This window comes from Tetrao urogallus (assembly GCF_951394365.1).
Source record: "Tetrao urogallus genome assembly, chromosome: 26".
Lineage (NCBI taxonomy): Eukaryota > Metazoa > Chordata > Aves > Galliformes > Phasianidae > Tetrao > Tetrao urogallus.
The window spans coordinates 2,908,677-2,932,523 of NC_136839.1; the positions used below are offsets into that span (position 1 = coordinate 2,908,677).

General features: G+C 57.3%; 1 protein-coding gene across 1 annotated transcript; it reads right to left on the bottom strand.

Annotated features, from left to right (window-relative positions):
- Positions 1 to 1,762: 1,762 nt before the first annotated feature.
- MRC2 (mannose receptor C-type 2) lies at positions 1,763 to 23,468 on the bottom strand (the record flags this gene model as incomplete). The annotated part of the gene is given in 33 exon segments (XM_079547204.1): positions 1,763 to 1,983; positions 2,655 to 2,681; positions 2,853 to 3,032; positions 3,284 to 3,403; positions 3,690 to 3,839; positions 3,993 to 4,161; positions 4,243 to 4,481; positions 4,893 to 5,001; positions 5,254 to 5,417; positions 5,497 to 5,611; positions 5,753 to 5,898; positions 5,992 to 6,092; positions 6,357 to 6,424; positions 6,599 to 6,759; positions 7,131 to 7,166; positions 7,247 to 7,385; positions 7,536 to 7,638; positions 7,718 to 7,860; positions 8,080 to 8,297; positions 8,400 to 8,548; positions 8,656 to 8,771; positions 10,539 to 10,646; positions 10,889 to 11,043; positions 11,525 to 11,713; positions 12,194 to 12,337; positions 12,866 to 12,979; positions 13,149 to 13,313; positions 13,464 to 13,637; positions 14,941 to 15,339; positions 22,849 to 23,050; positions 23,052 to 23,213; positions 23,215 to 23,369; positions 23,372 to 23,468. Coding segments are annotated over 33 exon segments (4,938 nt in total).
- Between the last annotated feature and the right edge of the window lie 379 nt (positions 23,469 to 23,847).

Below are 23,847 nucleotides of genomic sequence, written 5' to 3' on the forward strand. Positions count from 1 at the left end.
ATGTCTTTAAAGAAGCGTGCCCAGGAAGGGCTGCGTGCAGGCATTGACGCAGCGCTCATAGCTCCGAGTTGAGCCCAACCCTGAGCTCAGCACTGCTGCATTCCGCCCATCCCAGCCCCAGCACTTCTCCCTTTGGGATTTCTGAGCTCTGCTCATGGCAGGAGATAGAAGAGGATCCCTCAGCTGCTCCTGCTCCCACCCGGCCACAAGCAGCACAGGGATGGAGATGGGGACGGACTGGTGCTCAGCTTTCCCAGATCTGGCACCGCATCGGGAACAAAACCAACAGCTCCACGCCAGGAATGACCTCAGGAAATAAAAGCCAAGACTGAGGAATGGAGCCGGGGCAGAGCCGGGGCCCCTCCTGCCCACAAACGTCACCATGGTGTTTGGACATCATTGCCAAAAAGTAAACACAAAATGAAGCGATCCCTTCGTCCCCAACCCCCCAACAGTTCCTCAAACACTTAATGTCCAGCTTAAGTGAAATCAACAGTTTAAAATCCACACACAGGTGTCAGAACGGAGAGCACAGCACTCTGCGGGCCCCTCCGACCTCACAGCACCCACCTGGAAGGGATGGGAAAACGTCTCTGTGTGGGGGTTGTGCCGCTTGCCTTTGGATCTGCGGGGGCTCTCTTGGGTCCCATTCCCAGCAGGGAACCCCCCCCCCCCCCCCGGGGTCCGAGCATCCTGAGGGGCTCTTATGGGAGCTCAGCCCCATGGCACAGCCCCACAGTGCCTTCCTCCTCCTCCTCCTCCTCCTCACCTACGCCTGGCACGTGGAATGCAACCACACACACACCCCGGCCAGCTGTGTGAAAGACGTATATATTCAGCACGCACTCAGTACAGCATAGCAAAAAAAAAAAAAAAAAAAAAAAAGAAAAAAAAAGAAAAAAAAAAAAAGCAATCAATTCCATGAGGGGGGAAAAAAAAAATCCATGGGGGGGAAAAAAAAACAAAACAACCCAAACCTCCAAAATTACCACCAAAAAAATCCAGAATCGGTCCCCAACCTGCATCCCTAATGCTCATCCTCGGGGCTTCAACAAGCCCAAGCTGCCCCATGCCATCCCTGCCCCACACGGTGAGCACGTGGCACCAAGGCAGCCCTTTGCTTTGTGCTCCTTCCTCTGCACACTCCACAGTTGGCCGGTGGGACCTCAACTGGCACCGCAGCAATGGGAAGGATGCGCGGGGCTTCCAGTTCTCTCACCTGCTCGTGGTGTGGGGAGCTCTGTGCTCACTGGGATGGGGGGCAGCGAGAGGGATGGGATGGCACCGCCAGCCCGGGGGGAACACGGGGGGGAGAAGGGCTGCAGCGCTGGGCATGGGAACATCAGGGTTATGGGGGACCACAAATCTGCTGCTGGGGGAGGTGAGGATGAGGAGGGCGGAGAGTGGACTGCGGGAAGGGGAGGTAGATCGGCTTTGGAGACCTCTTGCCTGGGAGGATGTGTTCTCAGACACTCGTTGCTTGGGGGGGGGTGAGCCCCCGCAGGGCCCCGACCGCCCACATGTGCTTTCTCCCCAGGGGAAGGTGTCTCGGAGCCCGGCCAGGGAAAGCTCTCCAAGTGGAGGCAGCTTTCCTCTGAACCTCTGAGCCCTGAAACCGCCTCCACAGCTGCTGCAGAAGAGCTCCCAGCAGCCGGAGGCAAGCCTGGGGGTACGGCAGCAACCCCAACCCCAGCCCCGCTCACCCCGAGGACCGCCTGCGTGCCGATCCCCGTTCCCCCCCCCCTCCCCGTTCCCCCTGCCGTTAGTCCTGCTGCTCATTCATCTCCATATCCGACACCAGGATGTTCTTCTCGGCCGCTTCGCTGGGGTTGGAGGTGGTGCGGCTGTAGCGGGCGCTCTCGAAGGCTCCGCGCTCGGAGCTCCTCCGCCGTTTGTACAGGAAGATGGCGATGCCCACCAGGGCGCTCAGCGCCAGCGCCGACAGCACCACCACCGCGATGGCCGTCGTGTTCTCCGGCAGAGCTGCGGGGAACGGAAAGTCCAGTGAAATACTGATGCTGTTTCCTCAAGTCCTTGCCCAAGTCTGGAGGAACTTCAGTTGGGTGCTCTCCTTGAGGGTGGGTGGGTGGATAGAATGGGGCAGTGCTGGGGTGTGCTGGGAGCATCGTGCCCACGGCAGAGCTCTGGGACAGCCTGTCTGGGTCGGTCCTGATGGGTGTTCACATCTGGCAGCTGCCCGGGTTGGATCTATAGGATCCCATCAGATGTGACACCTCCAGAAGGGCAGGGGGTTCAGCAAAGGGCCCGCAGATGTGCTCCTCTGCAGAGGAGGACTGAGAATTGCCTTGGGATGGATTGACCTTAAGCTGAGCAAGGGGAGGATCAGGTTGGATCTTATGAAAAATTTCTCCTCTGTAAGAGTGATGATCATTGGCACAGGCTGCCCAGGGAGGTGGGGAAGTAACTGACTCTGGTGGTGGTGAACTGTGGAGATATGAGGACAAAGCAGGCATGCTGGGAATGGGTTGGGGTTGGATGAGGATCTTAGAGGTCTTTCCCAACTGTTCTGATTTCTATGGTTTCCCACCCAAATCCCCCATTTTTCTGTTATTCACACAACCCGTGCTGCAGCTCAGCCTGGCAGGACTGGTTCCAGCTCCTGGTGCTGTGCCTGGGCTGACAGTGCCACTCACCTGCCCTGGAGAAGCTGCTCTCCTCCACTGCAATGGCAACACAGAGAGATGAGCACACTACCACGGCTCCCTCCCCCCCTCCCCGCAGATGCCACAACAACACAATTGCCCCAAACATGGCCAACCCTGCCAGCAGGACACAGCTCTGCCCTGCAGCACCTTGCCCAGACCCCACTCTCTCAAACATGAGGTCCTTACCTCGGGGGATCTTGCAGATGACACCCATGGTGACGTTGGTGCAGGAGCCCAAGCGCCAGACTCCATTGCTGCTCTGGATCCAGTAGCAGCTGTTCTGGCTCAGCATGCTGGGCCCCGTGTCATGCTGCCCCCAGTTGGAGTAGTTCACAGCTGTGTTGTCATGCCAAACCAAGGTACCTCCTGGAAGTGAAAGAATTGGGTCTGGGGATGCCAGCAGGGATGCCCTGCCTTTATCCTGGTGCTGAAAGCAGGAGGAGGTGTGATGGGGTGATGGGGAGGATACACTTGGCTCATCTAACACAGCCTGAGACATCAGCCCTCATGGTCACATCATGGCCCCGTGCTGCAGCCACTACCAAGGGCTCCTCTGCTCACTACAGAGCTACTGAGAATTCATGGTGTGTCAGGAAGGGTCCTTTTGTGCCCTGTACCTTTGGGGTTGAACGTCATGCCCAGCCAGGCGCCCTTGGATGGGCCCTCGTATGCCTGGAGGTGCTCCCACACGAAGACGTTTTCCATCTCGTCCTGGATGGACAACACTGTGCCACCAACTGTGGAAGAAAGAGGGGTCAGGGGTGAGCCCAGAGCTGGGGATGGAGCTTGGGAGCAGCAGCGATGGGGAAGACAAAGCTGAGGAACCGCTGATGGCCGTGAACTGTGAGATACATGGGGAACCCAACACAAAGCAGCACTGAGGAGAAATGATGGCTGACCAGGGCTGGACCATGGCAACAGGAACAGGGGCTCCATTTGAAGGTATTCTGTTGTATCCAGAGGTAACATGGGGACCCACCCCCTTCCATCCTCTTCCCATCCCCTCCCACAGCCCCTCCATACCTTTCTGGCACCTCCGCATTGCGTCCTTCTGCCCTAGGGTGATCTCCATGTGGAAGGTGTAGCAGTGGTCCCTGAAGGGGATCCAGGATGAGTCCTCCAGCGACTTGGGGCAGCTGCCGCTGTAGCTCCACTTGTGCGTGCGGGGGGGACCTGGTGGGGGGACATGTTTAGGGGTCAGGGGTTATCGGGGCACTCAAGCCCATGGGTTGAGCTCCAGAAGGTCCCCAGTGGGACGCCATCTCCAACCCAATGTCAGACCCACTGCTGGGGTCCACGGAGCCCCCCGGGCCATCCGCCACGCACCCGACTGGAGCTGGCAGATGCCGCCCTGCAGCTTGGTGTCACAGCCAGCCGTGCGCCAGCTCCCATCCACATCCATGTAGGCACAGCCAGCAGCCTGCTGGGGCTCCCCGTCCTGCCAGTTGGCGTAGAACAGGTTCTCCTCCGACAGCCATGAGTAGCTCCGACCGCCCTGGAGAGCCGAGGGGAGAGGCTGAGGGGCAGCTGCCACCCCCCAGGACCCCCACCTTGGGTGCCTACCCCGTGTCCTCACCTCATTGTTGGCCAACCCGATCCAGAGCGGGGCACGTAGGCTGCTGATGGCCTGGGTGAGGAAAGCCTGGCTGTAGGGGTCGGGGATGGTGGCAAGGGTGGCATTGAGGGTCTCGCACAGCAGCAGGGCCTCGTGCCACCTGAGAGGCTTCTGCAGGATTCGGTAAGTGCTGTTGTGGTAAAAGAGGGTGCCAGTGGGCGAAGGGGGGTACGGCGTCCGCGCGGGGCTCAGGGATGGGTCTGGGGGAGCAAAGAGACATGGTCAGAGGATGCTCCTGCAGGGGTCACCTCCTCGCCCGTCCCCCACCGAGCTGGGGCATCCCCACGGCAGTGCCATGCATGGTACATGTGCACCTGGCTGCAGAGGGCACGTCCCCAGGGGCTGCTCAGTGGCGAGGTGCCATCCTAAGCTCGAGGATTCCCATCAGATGCACACTGCTATGGAGCCCACTCGGCCAGGCTGATGTGCACAGGGTCAGCAGCGCCCCAAGAAACAACAGGGCCAGGTGCTCCCACAGTTTGTACTCCTGGACGTTGCTCCACGCTCCCCCAAAGCTGATCCCATTGGTGACACACTCCCACAGCGTGGGGTGCTTACAGCAGCCCCCCACCTCTGCACAATGGGGGGAACTCTGTCACCCCACAGCCTACCTATGCTCCGCTGGCAGATGTAGCCATGCTTCTCCTCCACACAGCTTCGGTCATCCCAGCGCCCCGTGAAGTGGGGGGGTGAGCCGTGCCACACCACCACGCAATTGGTCTGCAGGCCAAGCCACAGAATCAGAATGGCCCCCAGCCTGTGTCCAACCACATCACACAACCCCCAGCCCATGGACACTACAAACTGCAGGACCAGACCCTGCTCTGCCCTCAGAGAGCCAATCCCACAATGTGCAACCTTCAGCCCATCCCTCGTGGTGGGACAACATGCTGAAACCTTGTCAGGGTGGTGGGTGCCCCAACCCCTCTCCAGCCCAGGCCCAGGGGATGCTATGGGGCAGTGGGGTCTCACCGGCTTGTCTCCAGGGCTGGAGGAGCTGCACTCCGAGGGCTCCCCAGGCGCCCAGCTGACGTGCCGAAGCGGCTCACCCTCCACCCACTGGAACTCCTTCTTGGCATCGTGGAGGCCAATCCAGAGGTCGAAGGAGATGTTCAGCAGCATGGATGTGATGAAAGCTGTGAGGGATGGCGAGGTGCTGAGGGCCACCTCCAGCAGCCTTGGGGCTGGCGCTGGTGGTGGCCGGGGGTGACATACCCTGCTCCAGAGGGCTGGAGATGGTGGCCAGCACGGCGCCCTGGTTCTCACAGGCCTGCTTCGCCTCCGGCCACTTCACGATATCAGCTCTGTCGTGGCCATTGAAGCTGAAACACTGCATGGGCACCGGGGGCACAGGGTGGTCCGGGAGCGTTCCCATCCCACAGCCATCACTGCCAACCCCAAAACCCCAACCTCTCCTCACCCCCAGCCCAGACCCATCCTGCCTTATTCGATCCCTGCCTGCCCAGCTCACCTTGCTGAGGAATTGGATCCAGCCACGGGGACATCCCCCACTCGTGGGAGCGGGCAGTGGTGGGATGGACGGCTTCACAGCAGTGGCATTGCTCCGCTTGCAGATGTAGGGCAGCGCCGTCGGGCACTTCTGATCCCCCCAGTCCTCTGTGGGGAGAGGTGGGACAGGAACAGCCCCTCAGCTCAGCCTGCAGCCCTCGGCTCTTCCAGAGCCCAGCACTGCAGGACGTGGCCCCTCACCTCTGCTGGCCGTCATATAGACGCACTTCTTGTCCTTGTTGATGGGACGGGGTTTGCCTGGTGCCCAGGAGACAAAGTTGAGGAGGGACCCATCAGACCACCTGGGAAAGCACAAAGCAAGGACTTGGTGAATGGTACGAACTGGCTGCAATGCGACAAATGGCATGTATGGCCAAATTGGGACTGTGCAGCAGCTCTTCCCTCTCCTGGGTGAGGAACCAGCAGCCCTCACCCCACTGTCTCAAAACCACCAACCCAGGATGGGCACAGCCTGAGACGGGCATTGTGCTGCGGTGCTCTGCAGGCTGGGGACGGCAGCACAGGGAAAAACAGGGGTACAGGGGGATCTGGTCTCCACAACTTACTTAAACCTGCCATCGTTCTCGTAGGTGTGCAGCCCAATCCACCAGTGCTGCTCCTGACCCCTGGAGAACTGCAGGACCGGAGAGGGGACATCAGTGCCTGCTCCAGGGCCCTGCACACCACACCACCATCCACCCAAGGTATGCAGAGCCAGGCTTATCCCCCACTAAGGCCACGGAAAGAGGGGATGCGATGAACACAGAGCAGCCCTGGAAAGCAGCATTCAGGCAGGGGCATCTCCTACCTTCTTCAGGTTCTGGCCCAGGAAGCGCAGCTCGGACTCGCTGTGCACTGACACCAGCTCTGCCTGGAACCAGCTGCAGATGCGCTGTGCCTGCACCCACGTTGAGTGGTGCTCAAAGAACTTGTACTCAGCCTCTTGGTACTTCACCCACTCTTTGCTGCCTGCAAGCAGGGACCCAGCATTATACTGCAGCTCAGCCACCTCCTATATCCTAGCACCTCTTTCCCATGAGGGTTTGGCTGCTGAGCTGCTCCCTGCAGGACTCAGCATCCATCCAGAAGCCTGAGCCTGCTCTGCTCTGGGTGATCAAGAGGAACTGGCCCTGGGCAGCAACCACAATGAAGCTGAGTGCTGGTGTCGGGCTGGAGCTGAGGACACCTTGGTTCCTCTGTTCTGGCTCCCACCCTCCCATGAGCCCACACACAAGGTCTGTTCTCCTCTGGATAACCTGCCCATGCCCAATGCCCTGCAGCGAGTTGGTTGCACCCAGGGAGGACGATGGAATCAGATGGACACACAGCCCCTAACGCACCTTGGGTTGTGATTTCTGGCTCCTTCACATCAGTTCCTGGAGAAGGAAAAGGAAAGCCGTGACCATATCTGCAATCCCCTGCGGATTCTGCCTGGGGTAGCAGTGCCCCATGGTACCTTTGGGCAGTTTGCAGATCCAGTCCAGCTGGGCTTCGCACTGCATCGGCATCCACTGCAGGGAGGCCAGGTCCAGCACTGCGCAGTTCCGGATGTCATCGTCATCATAGTTGCTGCGGTCAAAGTTGTGGTAGAAGAACTGGGGGCCGAGACAGATAGGAAAGGTTGGGGCTCCCAGACTGGACTTCCACCCCAAAGACATCCCCGAATCCTCCAGTGAAAGCTGCCTGCAGTGCTGCTGCTCGCTGGGCTCAGCTCTGCATGCTCAGTGCCTCACTGCTGGACTCACCCCCAGCCCATCGCTCCACCGCCAGCTCCGGTCCCCTGCAGGGTCACGCCGGTTGAGGCCGATCCAGAACCAGTGCTGCTCATGGATCTCTGGCTCTGACTCCCTATGGGAAAAGGTCAGAACACAGCCAGCTTCCAACACGGAGGCTTTTTTTATTTGTGCTTTCACAGCCGGCCCCTCACCCAAAAATCTTGTTGAGGGTGTTAGCCACAAAGTGCTCCTCCTCGTAGCTGCCCAGGCTGAGCAGCTGGGCTCCCAGCTCCCGGCAGAACTCCTGTGCTGCGATCCACGTCTTCTTCTCTTGCAGCTTGTCAAAGTTAAACACCTGGGCATGGAGGAAGGCGGGGGGCTCAGCCCTGGGATCCCATTGGGATACCCCTGACTTGAGCAGGGGGCAAAAGCAGAGCATCATCTCCACCATAACAAGCACCAGCATCCCAACTTCCAGCCCCAGCGCTGTGTCCAGGATGCATTTTGCATGCACCAATGTACGCCCATAAGATGGGGGCACAGCTGGGGTTCACTGCAGCCCAGCACCCCGTACCTTGTAGCAGTGCCGCAGCTTGGGGTCCGCGCTCCATCCCAGCGGGCAGCTCCCGGTGAGGCTGGGCGTAGGGTAGGCGCTGGGCAGCTCGGGGTTCACCGGCGTGCCCAGGTTCTGCCGGCAGATGTACTTGGCCTTGAAGGTGCTGCAGTTCTTCACCTCCCACAGCCCCATGGAGCTGCCGGTGGCCAGGGCCACGCAGCCACCCTTATTGTAACCTGCAGCCGGCCTCAGGGTTAGGCTGTGGCCGTGTCAATCCCCTCCCTGGGCAGAGCCAGAGGGGATGGGGACATCCTGTCCCACCCCTGCCATCCCCTTACCGGGCTGGTCGCGGTTCCAGTGGGTGTACATGACCTCATCGCCGCTCAGCCAGCGGAAAGCGCCCGTCTCGTTGATGTCCTGCAGGGCTGTCCAGAAGTACTCGCCATCCCATCCATAGATGAGGCTGCTGACATACGCCTGCTCGAACCTGGAGGGCAGACGTTGTGAGCTGAGCCCCCCTTGCCTTGATCTCATCCCAAGCAATGGGTCAAACCCCATCCCCGTGCTGCTCATTTTTCAGGGCGCAACGCTGACCTGTTGGTGATGGTGACCAGTGTGGAGCCGTAGTCAGAGCACATCTTGCGAGCATCGCTGTAGGTGACACGGTCCTCACCCAGCCAGAAGCAGGAGGGGCTGTGCCACTTCCAGCCCTGGGGACACGAGACAGCAGAAGCTGGTAGGAGTTGGAATGAACCTCTATGGAGATCCCCTCGGTTTTTTCCTCTCTCCAGGCTCTCCGGGGCTCTCAACCTGTCCCCATCAGGAGGTGCTCCAGGCCCCCACCATCTCTGCAGCCCTCTGCAGGGCTCTCTCCAGCAGTTGCCTGTCTGCCTTGAACTGGGGAGCCCAGCACTGGATGCAGTGCTCCAGATGAGGTCTCCCCAGGTCAGAGCAGAGGGGAGAAGCACTTTCCTCGCCCTGCTGGCCACTGTGCAGTGCACCCTGTGGTCCCACTGCTTTCTTGGCCATGAGGGTGCATCTCTGGCTTGTGGTCAACTGTTGGTCAGCTGTTGATCAACCAAGACATCGCTGGCCTTCTTGGCCACCAGGTCACACTGCTGGCTCACAGTCAACTGTTGGCCATCAGGATCCCCAGCTCCTTCTGCACTGAGCTCTTTTTCAGCAGCTCAGCCTATAACCCGTACTGTTACATGTGGTTATTCCTCCCCTGGTGCAGGACTCTACATACGCCCATGTAGAACCTCATAAGGTTCCTCTCAGCCCAGTTCTCAGTTGAGCCCATGCAAAACTGTCCCAACCATAGGGACTGAGCCCCTGAGGTGGGGTAGGGACATGGGATGGGAGCCACGTCTCCTGCTGCCACCTCCAGCTTTTCCTGTGAGGTCTCTGACCCCCAGCTGACCTGGCATGACCGAGCTCTAGCAATCCTGCAATCCCAAAGGACAGGGCTGCAAGGAAAACAAACAGCCAGACGGCTTCAAAGCAGCACATATCATTCTTCCTGCCAGCATCCAACCCTGCCGGGGAGCGGGGAGGGGAGCATTATCCTCCTCTTGTGTCATGGGGCTGAACAGAGAGCAAGTCCCACTGCAGCCTGCTTTAATCACCCGCCTGTTGATGTTGGAGCCTGTCCGGAATTGGACACACAACAGTGCCTGTCTGCTGCCAGAGCAGGGAGAGGGCAGCAGCACAGGGAGGGAGGCACACATGAAGGGATGTCAAAGGGTGGGAAGGGTGAGAGGGCTCAGCCCCCACTTAGAGACCCTCCTGGCACTGGCACTGATCCTGGCCCAGCAGCTTGCCTAGCTGCCATGCTGTCCCCAACCTCTTGCAGAGCCAAGCATCTGTCTGAGTTTGCTGGAATGGATGGGTCTGGGTGAAGCTGCCCAAGAAGCCAGGCAGCATCTTTTGCCAAGGTGGGGAAACTGAGGCAGGGCACAGCTGGCTGAGATGCTGGAGTGGCACAGTCCTGGTGGAAATGCACAAACTCAGTGGCTGTGTTCAAAATGGGGTGAAAATGATCACTGGGCTCCCCATCCCATGCTATTCCATGCCATCCCGTGCCATGCCACGCCATCACATCCCATGTCCATCCCATTCCCATCTCACTGAGCTCTTGCATGGAGCAGCTTTGCTGCAGCATTTTGGTACATCAATGTAAGCAAGCAGGGAAAAAAAAAATGAAATTCTGAGCTGGAAACTCAAGCCAGAGCAAGGGGGAGGATCTTGGATGATGAAAGCATGAATTTTGTCTCAATTTTTTTTTTTGTGGCCTCATGCAACTGCAGAAGCCCAGGACTCTGCAGTCTCCTGGGCACAGACCTGTAGCTCTAGGAGTGCCAAGGTGACCCTCAAGGCTGCACTTTGCAAACCCATCCTACATCTTCTGGGCACTGAGGGATTGCCCAAGAGACTGCACCCCTTTGCAAGGGGCTCCCATGCCTGCCCTGCCTCACCTTTCTGCACCCGTGGTCATCCTCCTCTTTCTCCTGGCTCACCCGGCCGGGCTTTTTGCAGATGGAGGGCAGGCTCTGGTTGCACGGGCTGTCGTTCCACCTGCCTTCCTGGAAAGGGTGGAGAAGAGCAGGATTGAGCCCAGCTCACAGCCCTGGGGAATTTCCCAGCCTGTATGCCATTGATTTTCCTTCTCTGCATCAGCCCCCATGGATGCGCTGGATCCTTCCCCTCCCAGCAGCTGGGTTGAGGCAGGTTCAACCCAAGCAAGAGATACTCCCCCAGGCCCCTCCTCCCTCGCCATAAGGATGCCATGGGGCTATAGGATGCATTTCCTGCCCTGTGCTCTCACCGGTCCCCAGATGGTGACGCAGTCCTCCAGGCTGTCACGGAAATTGTTGGGCTCGAAGGGGTGCCAATATGTGAACCTCACAGGTGTCCCATCTGACCACTCGAAGTTCATCTGCAGCTTGAGGTCATTTAGACCAATCCAGAGCTCTTCCACGTCTGTCAAAACAGGAGGCTCAGAGCCAGGAGGCAGAATGGCCTCTGCCTGGCTGCAATCTGGCAGAGACCCTCCCCAAAAGGCTGCAAAGCTCCTCTCCAAGCCCCCACCCTCATGGGAGGTGCAGGGCTCAGAACCATGCAGCAGGCAGGGCAGGGATGCTCTCTCCCCACAGAGGGGCAAACAGAACGAAATCTGCCTACTTCTTGGTGCTTTCATCCTATTTCTGCATTAACCAAATGGAATTAGTGATACTTTCAGATGGGTCTATGCTATTTTCTCCCCACTGTGATGCCCTCTGTATCATGACACGATGCATCACGCTGAGCACAAAGGCTCACAGGCTCCAAATTTGGCTCTCCCAAATATCCCCACGACACCAAAACCCACGTGATCTGACTCTGCACAGACATAAACACGAACAGGATGCCACTATTTCCCCATGCACGCCCCACACCCATAGGCTGGATGGGCTCCTCTCACCTTGCTTCACCTGCTTGGTGACAAACTCCAGCTCGGAGAGTGTGTGGATGCTGACCAGGTCCCCCCCACTCCGCAGGCAGGTCTTCTTTGCATCCTGCCAGCTCTTCTTCTCTCCCACCAGGCGGTAGCAGTTGGATTGGAAGGACTGCCAGCTGGGCTCGCAGTCCACTTTCACCTCTGACCATGAATCTGGCAAGGAAAAGCAACAAAGGTCTCCCACTCTGCTCCCCCAGCCTCTCCTCTGCGGGGGACTGTGGTCCCAGGGGGATGCTTAGAGAGTGCTTTGTGCTTGGGACAAGAGCCCAAGGCATGGGACAGCTATGGGCAAAGCCCTGCAATGGCAAGGTGCAAGCAGAGGCAAGGTGCAAGCAGAGGCAAGGTGCAAGCAGTGGTAACTTTAGAGCTCCGGGAACAAAATAAAATCCCTTCTGTTTGCACACCATCAGTGCAACAGCAAAGCACGGAGATCTGGGAAAGCACCAGGGATCTCCCATTTCTCCTGATGTCTGACCTGTGAGTGTACTGAGCACTGAGGTGGTGCTGCTTTGCAGTTTTCCAAATCAATGCCCATCCTGGATACCCTGATCACCTCCATGAGCTGCCACAGTTGGGACCAGAGCTGGGATCCCTCCCGCACCCACACCCTGGGGTTGCTCAGCCCCAACTCACCTGTCAGGAAGGGGTCAGTGGTGGCATTGGGCTTCTTCTTGCAGACGTAGGGGAGGGCGATGCCACAGTCACGGTTCTGCCACCCCCCGGACGACTCAGTGCGGATCACACCACAGTTCTCCTCGCTGGGGTTGTCAGGCTGGTCTGGAAATGGGAGTCAGGAGGGGGGGGGGGAAACAGGCTGCTGGGAGCTCACGGGGCAGGGCACAGCTCTCCCTGCCCCAAGCAGAGATGGCTTGATTTTGTGGCACACTAGGGATTATTTGTTGTGCCTTGATGCACAAGGACCTGGAGCATCAGCATGAACTAGAAATGCCAGGTGGAAGTCAGTGGTTGTCCCCAGACCTCCTCCAGGGATATAATATTTATCCCCACAAGTGCCTCGAGCTGATGGCATCAGGCACAACCGGAGCATCCCCTGCAATGGGTCCTTCTGCCCTGTGAGCTAAGGGTTAGAGATGGAAGTGGGCAAATAATGCCACCAGTGTCCTCCACACCAGGCCATTGAGCTGCCCATCACTCAATTTTGTATTCAACAGCCCTTGAAACAAAGATGCTCAGCTCAGGGCACCTTAGCAGCCCAGGCCACCTCTCCTGCCACCTGCCCAGAGCCACATCCTTTGCTCACGGCCCATCCCCTGCCCCTGTCCCCTCACAAAGCCCCCAGCTCACCGCTCTCCCAGTTGAGGTACTTGAGTGGCGAGTTGTCAGACCACTGCCAGCCCCCATTGATGTCCAGGTCGTTGAGCCCAATCCACAGCGTGGAGCTGTACCCGGTCAGCAGCCCTGGGGCCAACATAGAGAGAGGAGCAACATCAGCCCCCCAGCTCAGCTCTACGCGCAACCCCAGCCCAAAAATCAAGCCCAACCCAACCAGGACAGAGAGCAAAACCTGGGACCAGTTGCCCCTGGTGTTACTAGCTCTGCCCCAGGTGGCAGGGCCACCCTGCCTCACCATTGATGTAGGTCTGCTCGTGGATCTCGGTGATGCTGAGCAGGTTGGCTCCTTGCTGCTCACAGCTGTTCCAAGCCTCCCGCCAGGACAGCGTGGACTGGAAGTTGAACTGGTAACAACTGTTGGTGAGATGGTCCTTGTCCCAAAAGGTCTCACAGTCATTGCCTATAGGGACAAGCAGTTGGCACCCAACACATCCCACTCCAGCTCCAAAAAAAGAACAAACCAAACCAATATCCCACCAAAGCCAGGTGCTGGGCAACCACGAGGATGCTCCTGCATCCCATTGGGATGGGACGAGCCACCCACACTTACTCTTTATGGGACAGAAGCCCCATCGTTCATCCTTGCCGTAGTCCTGGGTGGTGGCACACCAGAGGTGGCCGTCCTCTCGCCCTGTGCTGGTGCACTCGTGGAACCATTGGTTGTCATACTTGAAGGGGATGGTGCAGGGCTTCCCGTGTGAGTTGCCCTGGATGGTGTAGATCTCTGTGGGAGAAGAGGGTCCCCCCATGAGGCTGCTGCCAAGGGGAGTTGAGGATGAGGGTTCTCTTGGCTGGGGGACCAGGGGGTGCCTGGACGCCCTGGCTTTGGCTGGAATAGTTAATTTTCTCCCTACGAGCTGTGTTTTGGATTTAGGATGAGAATAATGTTGATAACATAACAATGTTTTACTTGTTGCTGAGCAGTGCTTATATTGAGTCAAGGACGTTTCAGCTCCTCACTCTGCCCCATCAGGGGGAAGCTGGGAGGGCACAGAACAAAGACAGCTGCCCCACAGTGGCCACAGGGACATCCCAGACCATACGATGTCACATGGAATGATAAAACTGAGGGTGCTGACTGGGGGGAGTGTGGGAACTGGCTGAGCATCAGCTGGCTGGTGGTGAGCAATTGCTTCGTGCATTGCTTGTTTTGTTTATTCTTTTGGCTACTGTTGATTTTTTTCTTTTTCTTTCCCTATTTTTTCTTCCTTACTAAGCTGCCCTTATCTCAACCCACAAGTTCTTACACTTTCATTTATTTTTCTCCCCCATCCCCCTGCAGGATCAGGGCAGAGAGCTACATGGTGTTTAGCTTGGGACTGCTTTTGCTTAGGGGCTACAACTACTGCTAATGGCTGCTGGGTCTCTGCAAGGCATCAAGGCAATGGGAACAAAAAGAATCACAGAATCATTAAGGTTGGAAAAGATCTCCAAGCTGAACCTCCAACCTACCCCCACCATGCCCACTAAACTGTGTCCCTCAGTGCCACTCATAGAATCACAGAATGGCCTGGGTTGAAAAGGAGCACAGTGCTCATCTGGTTCCAACACCCTGCTGTGTGCAGGTCGCCAACCAGCAGCCCAGGCTGCCCAGAGCCACATCCAGCCTGGCCTTGAATGCCTGCAGGGATGGGGCATCCACAGCCTCCTTGGGCAACCTGTTCCAGTGCCTCACCACCCTCTGGGGGAAAAACTTCCTCCTAATATCCAACCTAAACCTCCCCTGTCTCACTTTAAAACCATTCCCCCTTGTCCTATCCCCATTCACCCTCCACTCCAGAGATGGTGACTGCACCACTGTGCCAATACAGAACCACAGAATTATGAAGATTGGCAAAGAACACTAACAGAAGGGAAGCCCCGTTTGGAATGCCGCATCCAACCCTGGCACTTGATCCAGTGGTGGGCAACCAGCCCATAGCAAGGGGTTGGACTTGCTGTGGGACTTCGGGGTCCCTTCCAACCCAACCATGCCATGAAGCACCTAGGGGTGCAGACGGTGAGCCTGACACACGGCAAAGCCTTACCAGAGTAGGGCACGGAGCACAGATCCTCCTCAGTTCCATATGTCCTCCATTGTGAGCTGCGTGCCTGGTCGCCCCTATCCAGCGAGGCGTTGCCTGGTCGGGCTCCCAGGTGCTGTGAGAGCTGCTCCCCGAGCCCACGGCAGCTCCAGCGCATGTTGACGGACTCACGGTCGCACTCGTAGGTGGCCAAGGGATGCAGGCCAGCTGTGGCATTGCCTCCGTGCCACGACACCCCCAGGCACTGCATGGCCCCCACGTTGAAGAGGCGGTTGCGTGAGACCCATTTCCACTGGTGGGCTGGGGAGCTGGTGTTGCAGCCTTTGGAGAGCCGCACCAGCGAGTCCTTCGTCTCCAGGCAGCCCTGAGCGCCCACGTTGTAGATGAGGAAGACTTTGGAGTCTGGGTTGCGAGAGGGAAAGAAGCACGGGGAAAGAAAAGGTTAAAGTGCTGCCAGTGGTTGGCCTGGCATCATAGAATCATAGAACCACCGAGGTTGGAAAGACGTCCAAGATCATCCAGTCCAACCATCCACCTATCACCGATATTTCCCACACCACGTCCCTCAGTACAACATCCAAACGTTTCCTGAACACCTCCAGGGGCAGTGAGTCCACCTCAGCGAGCTGGCCAACCCTCCGTTAACCTGGCCAACCCTACTTTGAGGTGGCCAACCCTTCCTTATGACAGAATCACAGAATCACCAGGGTTGGAAATGACTTCCAAGATCACCCAAGTCCAACCATCCACCTATCACCGATATTTCCCACTACTCCATGTCCCTCAGTACAACGTCTGAATGCTTCTTGAACATCTCCAGGGATGGTGTCTCCATCTCCCTGGCCAACCCTACTTTGATGGTGTCTCCATCTCCCTGGCCAACCCTACTTTGAGGTGGCCAACCCTTCCTTATCATAGAATCAAGGTTGGAAAAGACCTCCAAGATCATGCAGTCCATCCATCCACCTTTCACCGATAGACCATGTCCCAAAGTACAACATCTAAACATTTCCTGAACGCCTCTCAGGGCAGTGACTCCACCTCATTAAGCTGGCCAGCCCCTTGTCACCAGAGAATTATAGAATTGCCGAGGTTGGAAAAGACCTCCAAGATCATCCAGTCCAACTGTCCACTGACCACCATTATTTCCCACTACATCACATCCCTCAGTACAACATCTGAACGTTTCTTTAATGCTTCCAGGGCGCTGATCCCCCACCTCCCTGGTCAGCCCATGCCAGCATCTGACCCCTCTCTCAGAAAAGAAGTATTTCCTAGTGTCCAACTTGAGGCCATTCCCAGACATTCATTGGGAGCCTCCAAAATCCCAACCTCCACCATGCCCACACCGCACAGCTGCTGCCCATGCTCACAGCTCCCAGTCCCACAGCATTTTCCCAACCCTCCATTGCCAAAGAGCATCGCCGAGGGCCTCCTCATTCCTTCTCATCCCCAAAGCTGCAGGGAGCAGTAAAACCAGCAGGACCCTGCACTGGGATACACCGTGCTTCACCCAACGACCCAGTGAAAAGCAGCGTGTCAAGAAAACAGTTTTTCCTTTTTTTCCTTTTTAAATTGTCCCATTTCTTCCACCACGAACATCACGAGCAGTCAGCCTGCTCACGGGCCTGGCTATATTTAGCTTTGGTTTGCTTTGGTTTGTTGCCATTGTATGAATTTTTGGTCTGAAAAGGTTCTCATTTCCGATTCATCCCAACCTTCCCCCTGCCCTTGCTGTGTTGTTCCAGGCCACCAATCCCACTCATTTCCAGCGATCCCATTCGTCTCCAGCAAGGAAAAAAGAAATGGAGGAAGGAGGAGAAAGCAACCAGAGGGTTTTTTCGGTTGGCTCTGGAAAAGAGTTCTATGCACCTCGAATGGCTCCAAAAAAAAACAGTGTTGGAAAGGCTTCATCCCCCAGTGGGGATGGCACCAGGGATGACCTCAAATAACGATGGGTGAGAAGGGGTGTGGGCTCGGTGTGTGCAGTGCTGGAAGACAGGGTTTGGGAGAAGAGATTTCGAGCTGCTCAGAGACATTTTTCAAATTCCAACAAGTTTCATACTAAGCAAAACCCTCTCGGAGCAGAGCTGCAGGCTGTCCTTGCAGCTCTTTGCCAGGAGCTGAACAGCAGCTCGCTTTGGGGCTGGAAAAACCCTCTCCATCACGAGCACAGCGAGGGTCAGCACCAGGACAGCCCTCCTGCTTCTGTGTCAGCCAGCCTTTGGAAAAGCAAAGGCAACAAAATAAACAACATGAGGAAAAAGGCCCAGGGTCAGCCTGAGGAGTGGGTGATGCTCTGTGCCCCACTGCTGCCTGCAGTGCTGGATTGGTGCCTGCTGGGGCCAGACCCACAGTGCTGCGTGGGTTCAAAGGAAGCTGCCCAGACTCCAGGGACAGTCCTGGGGCCAGAAAAGCAGAAAATATCACCATCCTCTAAAAAGAGAATAGCTGGAACTTGGAAATTATAGCTTAAGAGTTTTGGGCTCGCAGGATAAAGAAGGAATGGGAAGTCACCTGCTGGGCTTTCAGGGACATCACAGTGTGACACATTGGTTGCTCCTGAGAGGAGCTGCAGGAGGACGTCGTGCTCAGGAGCATTAAGCACAGACTGACAGCCCACAGAGCCCCCATGAATGGGGGCATTTCTGGATGCACTGTGCTGTGCTGCACACACACGGAGCAGAGGAGCACAGTCACACTCCTGCTCCCAACCCATTATCCTGTGGATAAAGCCAGTCCTGGCAGGATCCAGCATGGTGGAATGATGCTCTCGGGGTAAACCCTGATCTGCTCTACATGGCAGCAAAATTTGGGCAGAACTGAAGATTTATGCAGAGCACAACGTCCACCCTTTGCTCTTAAGTTATCGTCCAGTGCAGAACCTACAGAGACACAACCTCACCTGAGTCCATGCACAGAGCTCTGGCATTGCCAGCACTGCCCTCCAGTGACGGTACAGCTATGGGTCACATCCAGAGACGCTCCTTGCATTATTTGCATTATTTCTGTGCTCCAAACAGCACTGGCTGAGCTTCCCCAACTGCTTTGTGCTGCTGGAAACCCAACCACAGCAAACACCAGAGACCTGGGGAGGAGCTGCCCTCTAGCAAATGGGGGAAGAGAACTGGGAACTGCACCAACGCTCTGTGATGCTCTGCCTGGACCGGCCCAAAACAAACCCAAAATCCAGCCATGAAAGGTCGGGTGCCACCTCTGCTCTTCATGCCCTGCATCCTTCCAGCAGGGTCAGCCCTGAGCTCTGCACTGCTCCCACCATAGCAGTTCTTTGGTTCCATTTTGTTTTTAATGCAAGATGTTAGCAGTCAGAAAGCCAGAACTGAAAGGAACTCAGCTCTGCCCTTCCCACAGCAGCTTCGCCACTGCTCAGCAAATAAGGAAAGCATCACCACCTGCAATTCTGGGCAACGTGGGATGAGGCTGATGATGGATGCTGGTTCCATGCGAGCACACATGGCCCCCTGTAGCCCCACGGGGCTGCAGACCCCATGCAAAGGAAGCAAAACTGTTAACGAACACCTTTGTTATCTTCATGCTGCAAGTGGGGGTGGAACAGTGATGAAAAGCATCACCCTGAGACCACACAGCAAAGCTGGAGGAGAGGTGGAAGCAACGGCTCATCCACAATAAAATCCATGGGGGTGTACCCAGCCCAGGAGGAAGGTAAGCACCAGAGAAGTGAAAACCCTGCAATAAAACCTAAAGGAAAAGAGGAACCCTTCACTGTTCTCATTAGATCCCAGAGAGGTTTGTCCAACAGTGAGAACTCCATGAACACAGCCCTGCATGCACAAAGGTGGGGATGGAACCACAGGCATGGGGAGAGACCTGGCCCCAAATCCATCCACCTTCAGTGCCGTGGGTTTGGGTTGGGTGGAAATCTGCCTTCCTTAGAAGTCCCACAAAAACCCAGCTCTGCCACCCCTCCTTTGGCACACCCAGCAGTTTGCCCAGGTGAGGCTGCAGCCATCCCCAACATTTTGCCATGGAGAAGAGAAAAATGTGGTCACAAAGAGCAAGTTTTGGCCAGAGAGAGCCCACAACAGGAGCTGTACAAGGGTGAAGCCCAGGGCTGGAGCTCAGAGCAGCACAGAGCTGCTGAGTGTCTCCTGGCTCATGGAAAAGCTGATATTTGTGGGTGGGGGCCTGCTGGGATGAGCTCCTTGCTTAGCTGTGACCAAAGAGGGCTACCAGCAGCACCCTGCTCCTTTTCCAAAGCCTCAGAGTGATGCTGGATCAGGTCCACGTCCCACATCCCAGCTCCCTGCAGGCGGTCAGCCCGTTCTCCTTGCCTGGGATGCGGACAAATAAAGGTCCAGCTGTTTTCCATGGGGGATGCTGTCTGTGGGCAGGGTGAGCAGTTCACCCTGGCTTTGGAAGGGGACGAGGGAACAAATCCCAGCACTGCACCCAGCTCTTGAGTTTCCCCTCCTCCCCCCCGTCCTGCTCCAACCTCCAGCAGTTGACAGGGAGGGCAGCCCCAGCACACGTCCCCATAACGGGGTCTAGCTGAAAACCATCAACATTTTCAGCACTACTAACAGCATACACGCAGATTATTCCTCCTATGCTTCTCCATTCGTCGTATCTTTCTGTTCTACATGAAAAATCCCATTTATGTCCCCATCGTGGCAGCACAAGGAGCAATGCAGCACTGAGCTCTGGGGTTGGGTGTGAGGAGCCTGAAAAGTGCCCTCTGTAAGCACCCAAACTGCCTCCCCCGAGCTCAAAAGTTCTCTCAAGAAGCTGCCAGTCACCCCACTCATCATTTTCTAACCCTTAATTAATTAAAGATGGGTCCTTTACGAATGAGAGCATCTGTGTGGGTCTCTTATGGGCTCCGAGCAATCTTAAGAATGAGAAAAATGTAGATGCTCCACAGGCTCCACACAGCTCACATTAATTAAAATCTTGCTCCTCGGCAGCGGCGGAGCTGGGATGGATCACTGGGATGGATCACTGGGATGGATCACTGGGAGAGCCCTTGGGGCCACGTGGGCTGCTCCTGTGTCACCATCCCATAAACATCAGTGGCACACGGTAACCCCGGGGCCAGCAGCACTTGGAACCATACAAGCACTGAGGTTGGGAAAGAGCACTGCTCGGTGGGGCCCTGGAGACTCAGGTTGGATGTTTGGCAGCAATTCTTGACCCAGAGGCGATGAGGGCCCAGCACTGCCCACCCACTGCGGGTGCTCCATCCCCAGAGGTCCCCCAGGCTTTGGATGTGCAGCCTGATCCCACCTCCCTGCTCCTGCACAACCCCAGTTACCATTCCTTGGAGCTGCGTTCGCTGTGCCAAAAGCAAAGAGGAAAACGGGGAGGATTCCACTCATTGCCTGCTGTGTTTATTGTAAAGGCTGGAGATTCTTCCCCGGGTCCCTTCTGCCCTCTTCCCTCCCCACAAAACCCCGTGGCAGCCTCAGCCCATGCAGAGAAACGGTTTGGATGGGTGGAGAAGTTTTCCCAAAGTCCTGTTTTTTCAGCCCATCCCAGTGTGATGGGGAGGGAAGTGATGCCATCAGCCCAGCCCGGCCCCAAGACCCCCCCACCAGGGACCTGGAGGCAGAGAGCATCCTTCCCAACAGCACTCACTTAAAGGGAAATACGGGATTCATCCCAAAATCCAAGCAGGGATCGTTCCCCAGCTGCAAACTCAGTGCTGGGGATGCAGTGTCTGCCTGGATGGAGCTGCATGCATTGGCAGCACCTGGGATGTGGCATTGCTGTCACTGCTGTCCCCATCCCAGCTGCCTGGTCTGGTGGTTGACAACACTACCCATGGCAGGAGGTTGAAATGATGGCCTTTGAGGCCCTTTTCAACCCAGAATCGTAGAATGGCCTATGATTTTATGGGGAGATGTGGAGAAACAGGGAATAGTGTGAGGGGAAATAAATGAGCATGGGGAGACCCCAGGAAAAAGGAGCAGGGAGGGAAAGGTGCAAAAGGCCGAGTGCACCTGCAGGCTCTGCGGGGCGCCCTGGAGGAGCCTATAGAATAAATCACAGAATCACAGAATGGCCTGAGTTGAAAAGGAGCACAGTGCTCATCTGGTTCCAACCCCCTGCTGTGTGCAGGTCACCAACCAGCAGCCCAGGCTGCCCAGAGCCACATCCAGCCTGGCCTTGAATGCCTGCAGGGATGGGGCATCCACAGCCTCCTTGGGCAACCTGTGCCAGTGCCTCACCACCCTCTGGATCAAAAACTTCCTCCTCATATCCAACCTAAACCTTCCGTCTCATTTTAAAACCATTCCCCCTTGTCCTATCACCATTCACCCTCACAAACAGCCGTTCCCCCTCCTGTTTGTACTCTCCCTTCAAATATTGGATGGCCACAATGAAGTCCCCCCGGAGCTAAAAAGCTCTGAAGGAATGGTGCTTGCAGCCGTGCAGCAGCAGAACCTGGGCTGGGGGAGCTGAAAGCAGCCTTGTTGTTCCCCCCCCCCCCCCCCCCCCCGACTCCCACCTCGGCGGCTCCCACCGACCGCAGGGACAGAGCCGCCTCTGTCTGCCTCTGTGCTCCGCGTCGTGCAGGAGAGGAACGAGCCAGCCCTGCATCCGACAGCGGCATCATCGCCAGCATCGGCCCCGATGGGCAGCGCAGCCCTGCTGGAATCCACAGACACCGGAATGCTGCAGAGAGGAGCAGCACGACTTCGGGCCAAGTCGTTTTATGAGGGCAAGAAGAGACTGAATGGGGAAAGTTCATCCGAAAGCGTCTCCACGGGGCAGCGCACCCAGGATGAACGCTCCAGCTCTGTCAGGATTCCTCCCCCATCGCTTCGTCCTTCCCTACTCCGACCCCTTGAGTTTTGCCTACGCTGCTACGCTGCACCATAAAGCGGCCCAAAGCCCCGGCCGGCAGCGGCTCCCAGCGCGGCTATGGGGAAACGCCACGGGGCGAGGGGGGGAGCGGGGCCGGGCGGCAGCACCTCCCCTGCTGCCATTTCCAAATCTGCTTTGAATTTGCTGAGCCGACGTTAATAAAACAGGGCCGAGGGCTCACGTTTGTTACCGTTGGGACAGAAGTTAACACATTTTGATTTTTTTTTTTTTTTTTTTTTTTTAAGGGCAAATTTATCCGAGAAGCAACGTTTGCTTCTTTACCGGACTATCCTGGGGTAAAAAGCGTCTAAAACCGCTGCTCGGGCATCTGTGCACATGGTGACCTCCGAGGGCTTAACCCTCCCCCCCCCCCCCCCCCCCAAACCCTACAGCCTTCATTACGAAAGTGAGGAGAAAAGAGAACTGTGGGACCCCCCCATCGGGCCCCGATAACCCCCGATAGGATTAACGCGCTGTGGGGGGCGGCAGGATGGGGGACGAAGGGACCCCGAAGCCCTTCAGCCCCTCCGGGACACCCCGGGGCTGTGGGGCGTTGGGAGCCTCGGCGGCCCCCCCCTTTATCCCTCCCCCCCGCCCCGGTGCCGCCCCTCCCGGAGATGCGGCAGCGTTTCCGCCTGGCTCGCCAGGAGCTGCGTGGCCGTACGGAGCGGGGAGCTCGATTCCGAAGGAAGAAAAAGCCTAAGAAACGGCGGAGGTGGAAGAAAAAAAACGACGGCGTGGGCCAAAAAACAAACAAACAAACAAACAAAAAACCACAACCCCCCCCCCCCAAAAAAAAAAATAAACAAAAAAACCCCCACAACCAAGCAACCGATAAATAAATAAATAAAGGGGGGGGGGGAGGGGGGGGGGCGGAAAAAAAAAAAAACAAAACGCGGGGGGACGAAAGGAGACCGCGGGGAGATGGAGTAAAACAAACCGCGTTCAACGCGACTCAAAGCCGGGCGGAGGAAACAAACCGCAGCGAAGCGGCTCCCACCCTCCCCGCTGTTCGCGGTCCCCCCCCCCCCCAAGCCCCCACCCCCCCCCCCGCGGTCCCACCTGGGTGCGGGGCGCCGAGCACCGGGCGCAGGGCGAGCAGCAGCCGCAGGGCGAGAAGCAGCAGCAGCCGCGGGCACAGCGGGCAGCGGAGGGCGGTGCGGAGGGGCCGCGGCCCCGCGGGGCTCCCCATGCCCCGCTCCGCTCCGCCGCGCTCGGGGCCTCGCTGCTCCCTCCTCGCCGGGGCCGGGAGGGGTTGGGGGGGGGGGGGGAGGTGTGGGGGGTGGAAGGGAGGGGGTGGGGGGGGGGGATGGCGGAGGGGCGGGAGGGAGATGGGGGAAGAGGAGGGGGAAGAGGAGGAGAAGGAGGAGGAGGAGGGGGTGGGACGGTGAAAAGAAGGAGGAAAGAAAAGAAAAGAAAAAAAAGAAAAGTTAAAAAAATAAACTCGAAGGGTGTGCGGAGAGCCAGGGACGGCCTCAGACACTGCGTCAGCGGCAGCCGCGCTGCCCTCGTCGTGGGCCGGGCCCGGAGAGCTCGAAAAAGGGGAGGCGGGTTGGGGTCTGCGCGGTGGGGGCTGCTCTGCTTCCCCCTCTCCTCTGCGATGCGCTCCGCTCCGCGCTGCTCTGCCCGACAGCGGTGCTGACATCCGAGCTGGCACCGATCCCCCCCCCCCCCCCCCCCATCCACGGGCTGGGTGATTTCTGAACAACTTTGAGCTATTTTTTAAACTTATATATATATATAAATATATGAAACATCTCCCTCCATGCGGTGCTGCACAACCCCCAGAAGCCACGCAAAGAGCCGGGCTGGATGCGTTGCCGTTGGGAAGCCCAGCTTTGCTTTTAGCTCCGGTTTTCCCGTCGCCAGTGCTCTCCCTGGGCGCCCCAGGGCTCCTGCATGGATGGCTTCGTGCGGAAAACGCTGGAAATCGGCGCATTTCCCTGCTTTTTAGGGCTGCGTGTTTCTATCTGAGCTGTGCTCAGAGCTTGTTCAGGCTTTTGGGATTAAAATCATTAAACACCAGCAGCAACAACCACGGGGAGTTGCTTGACCAAGGGG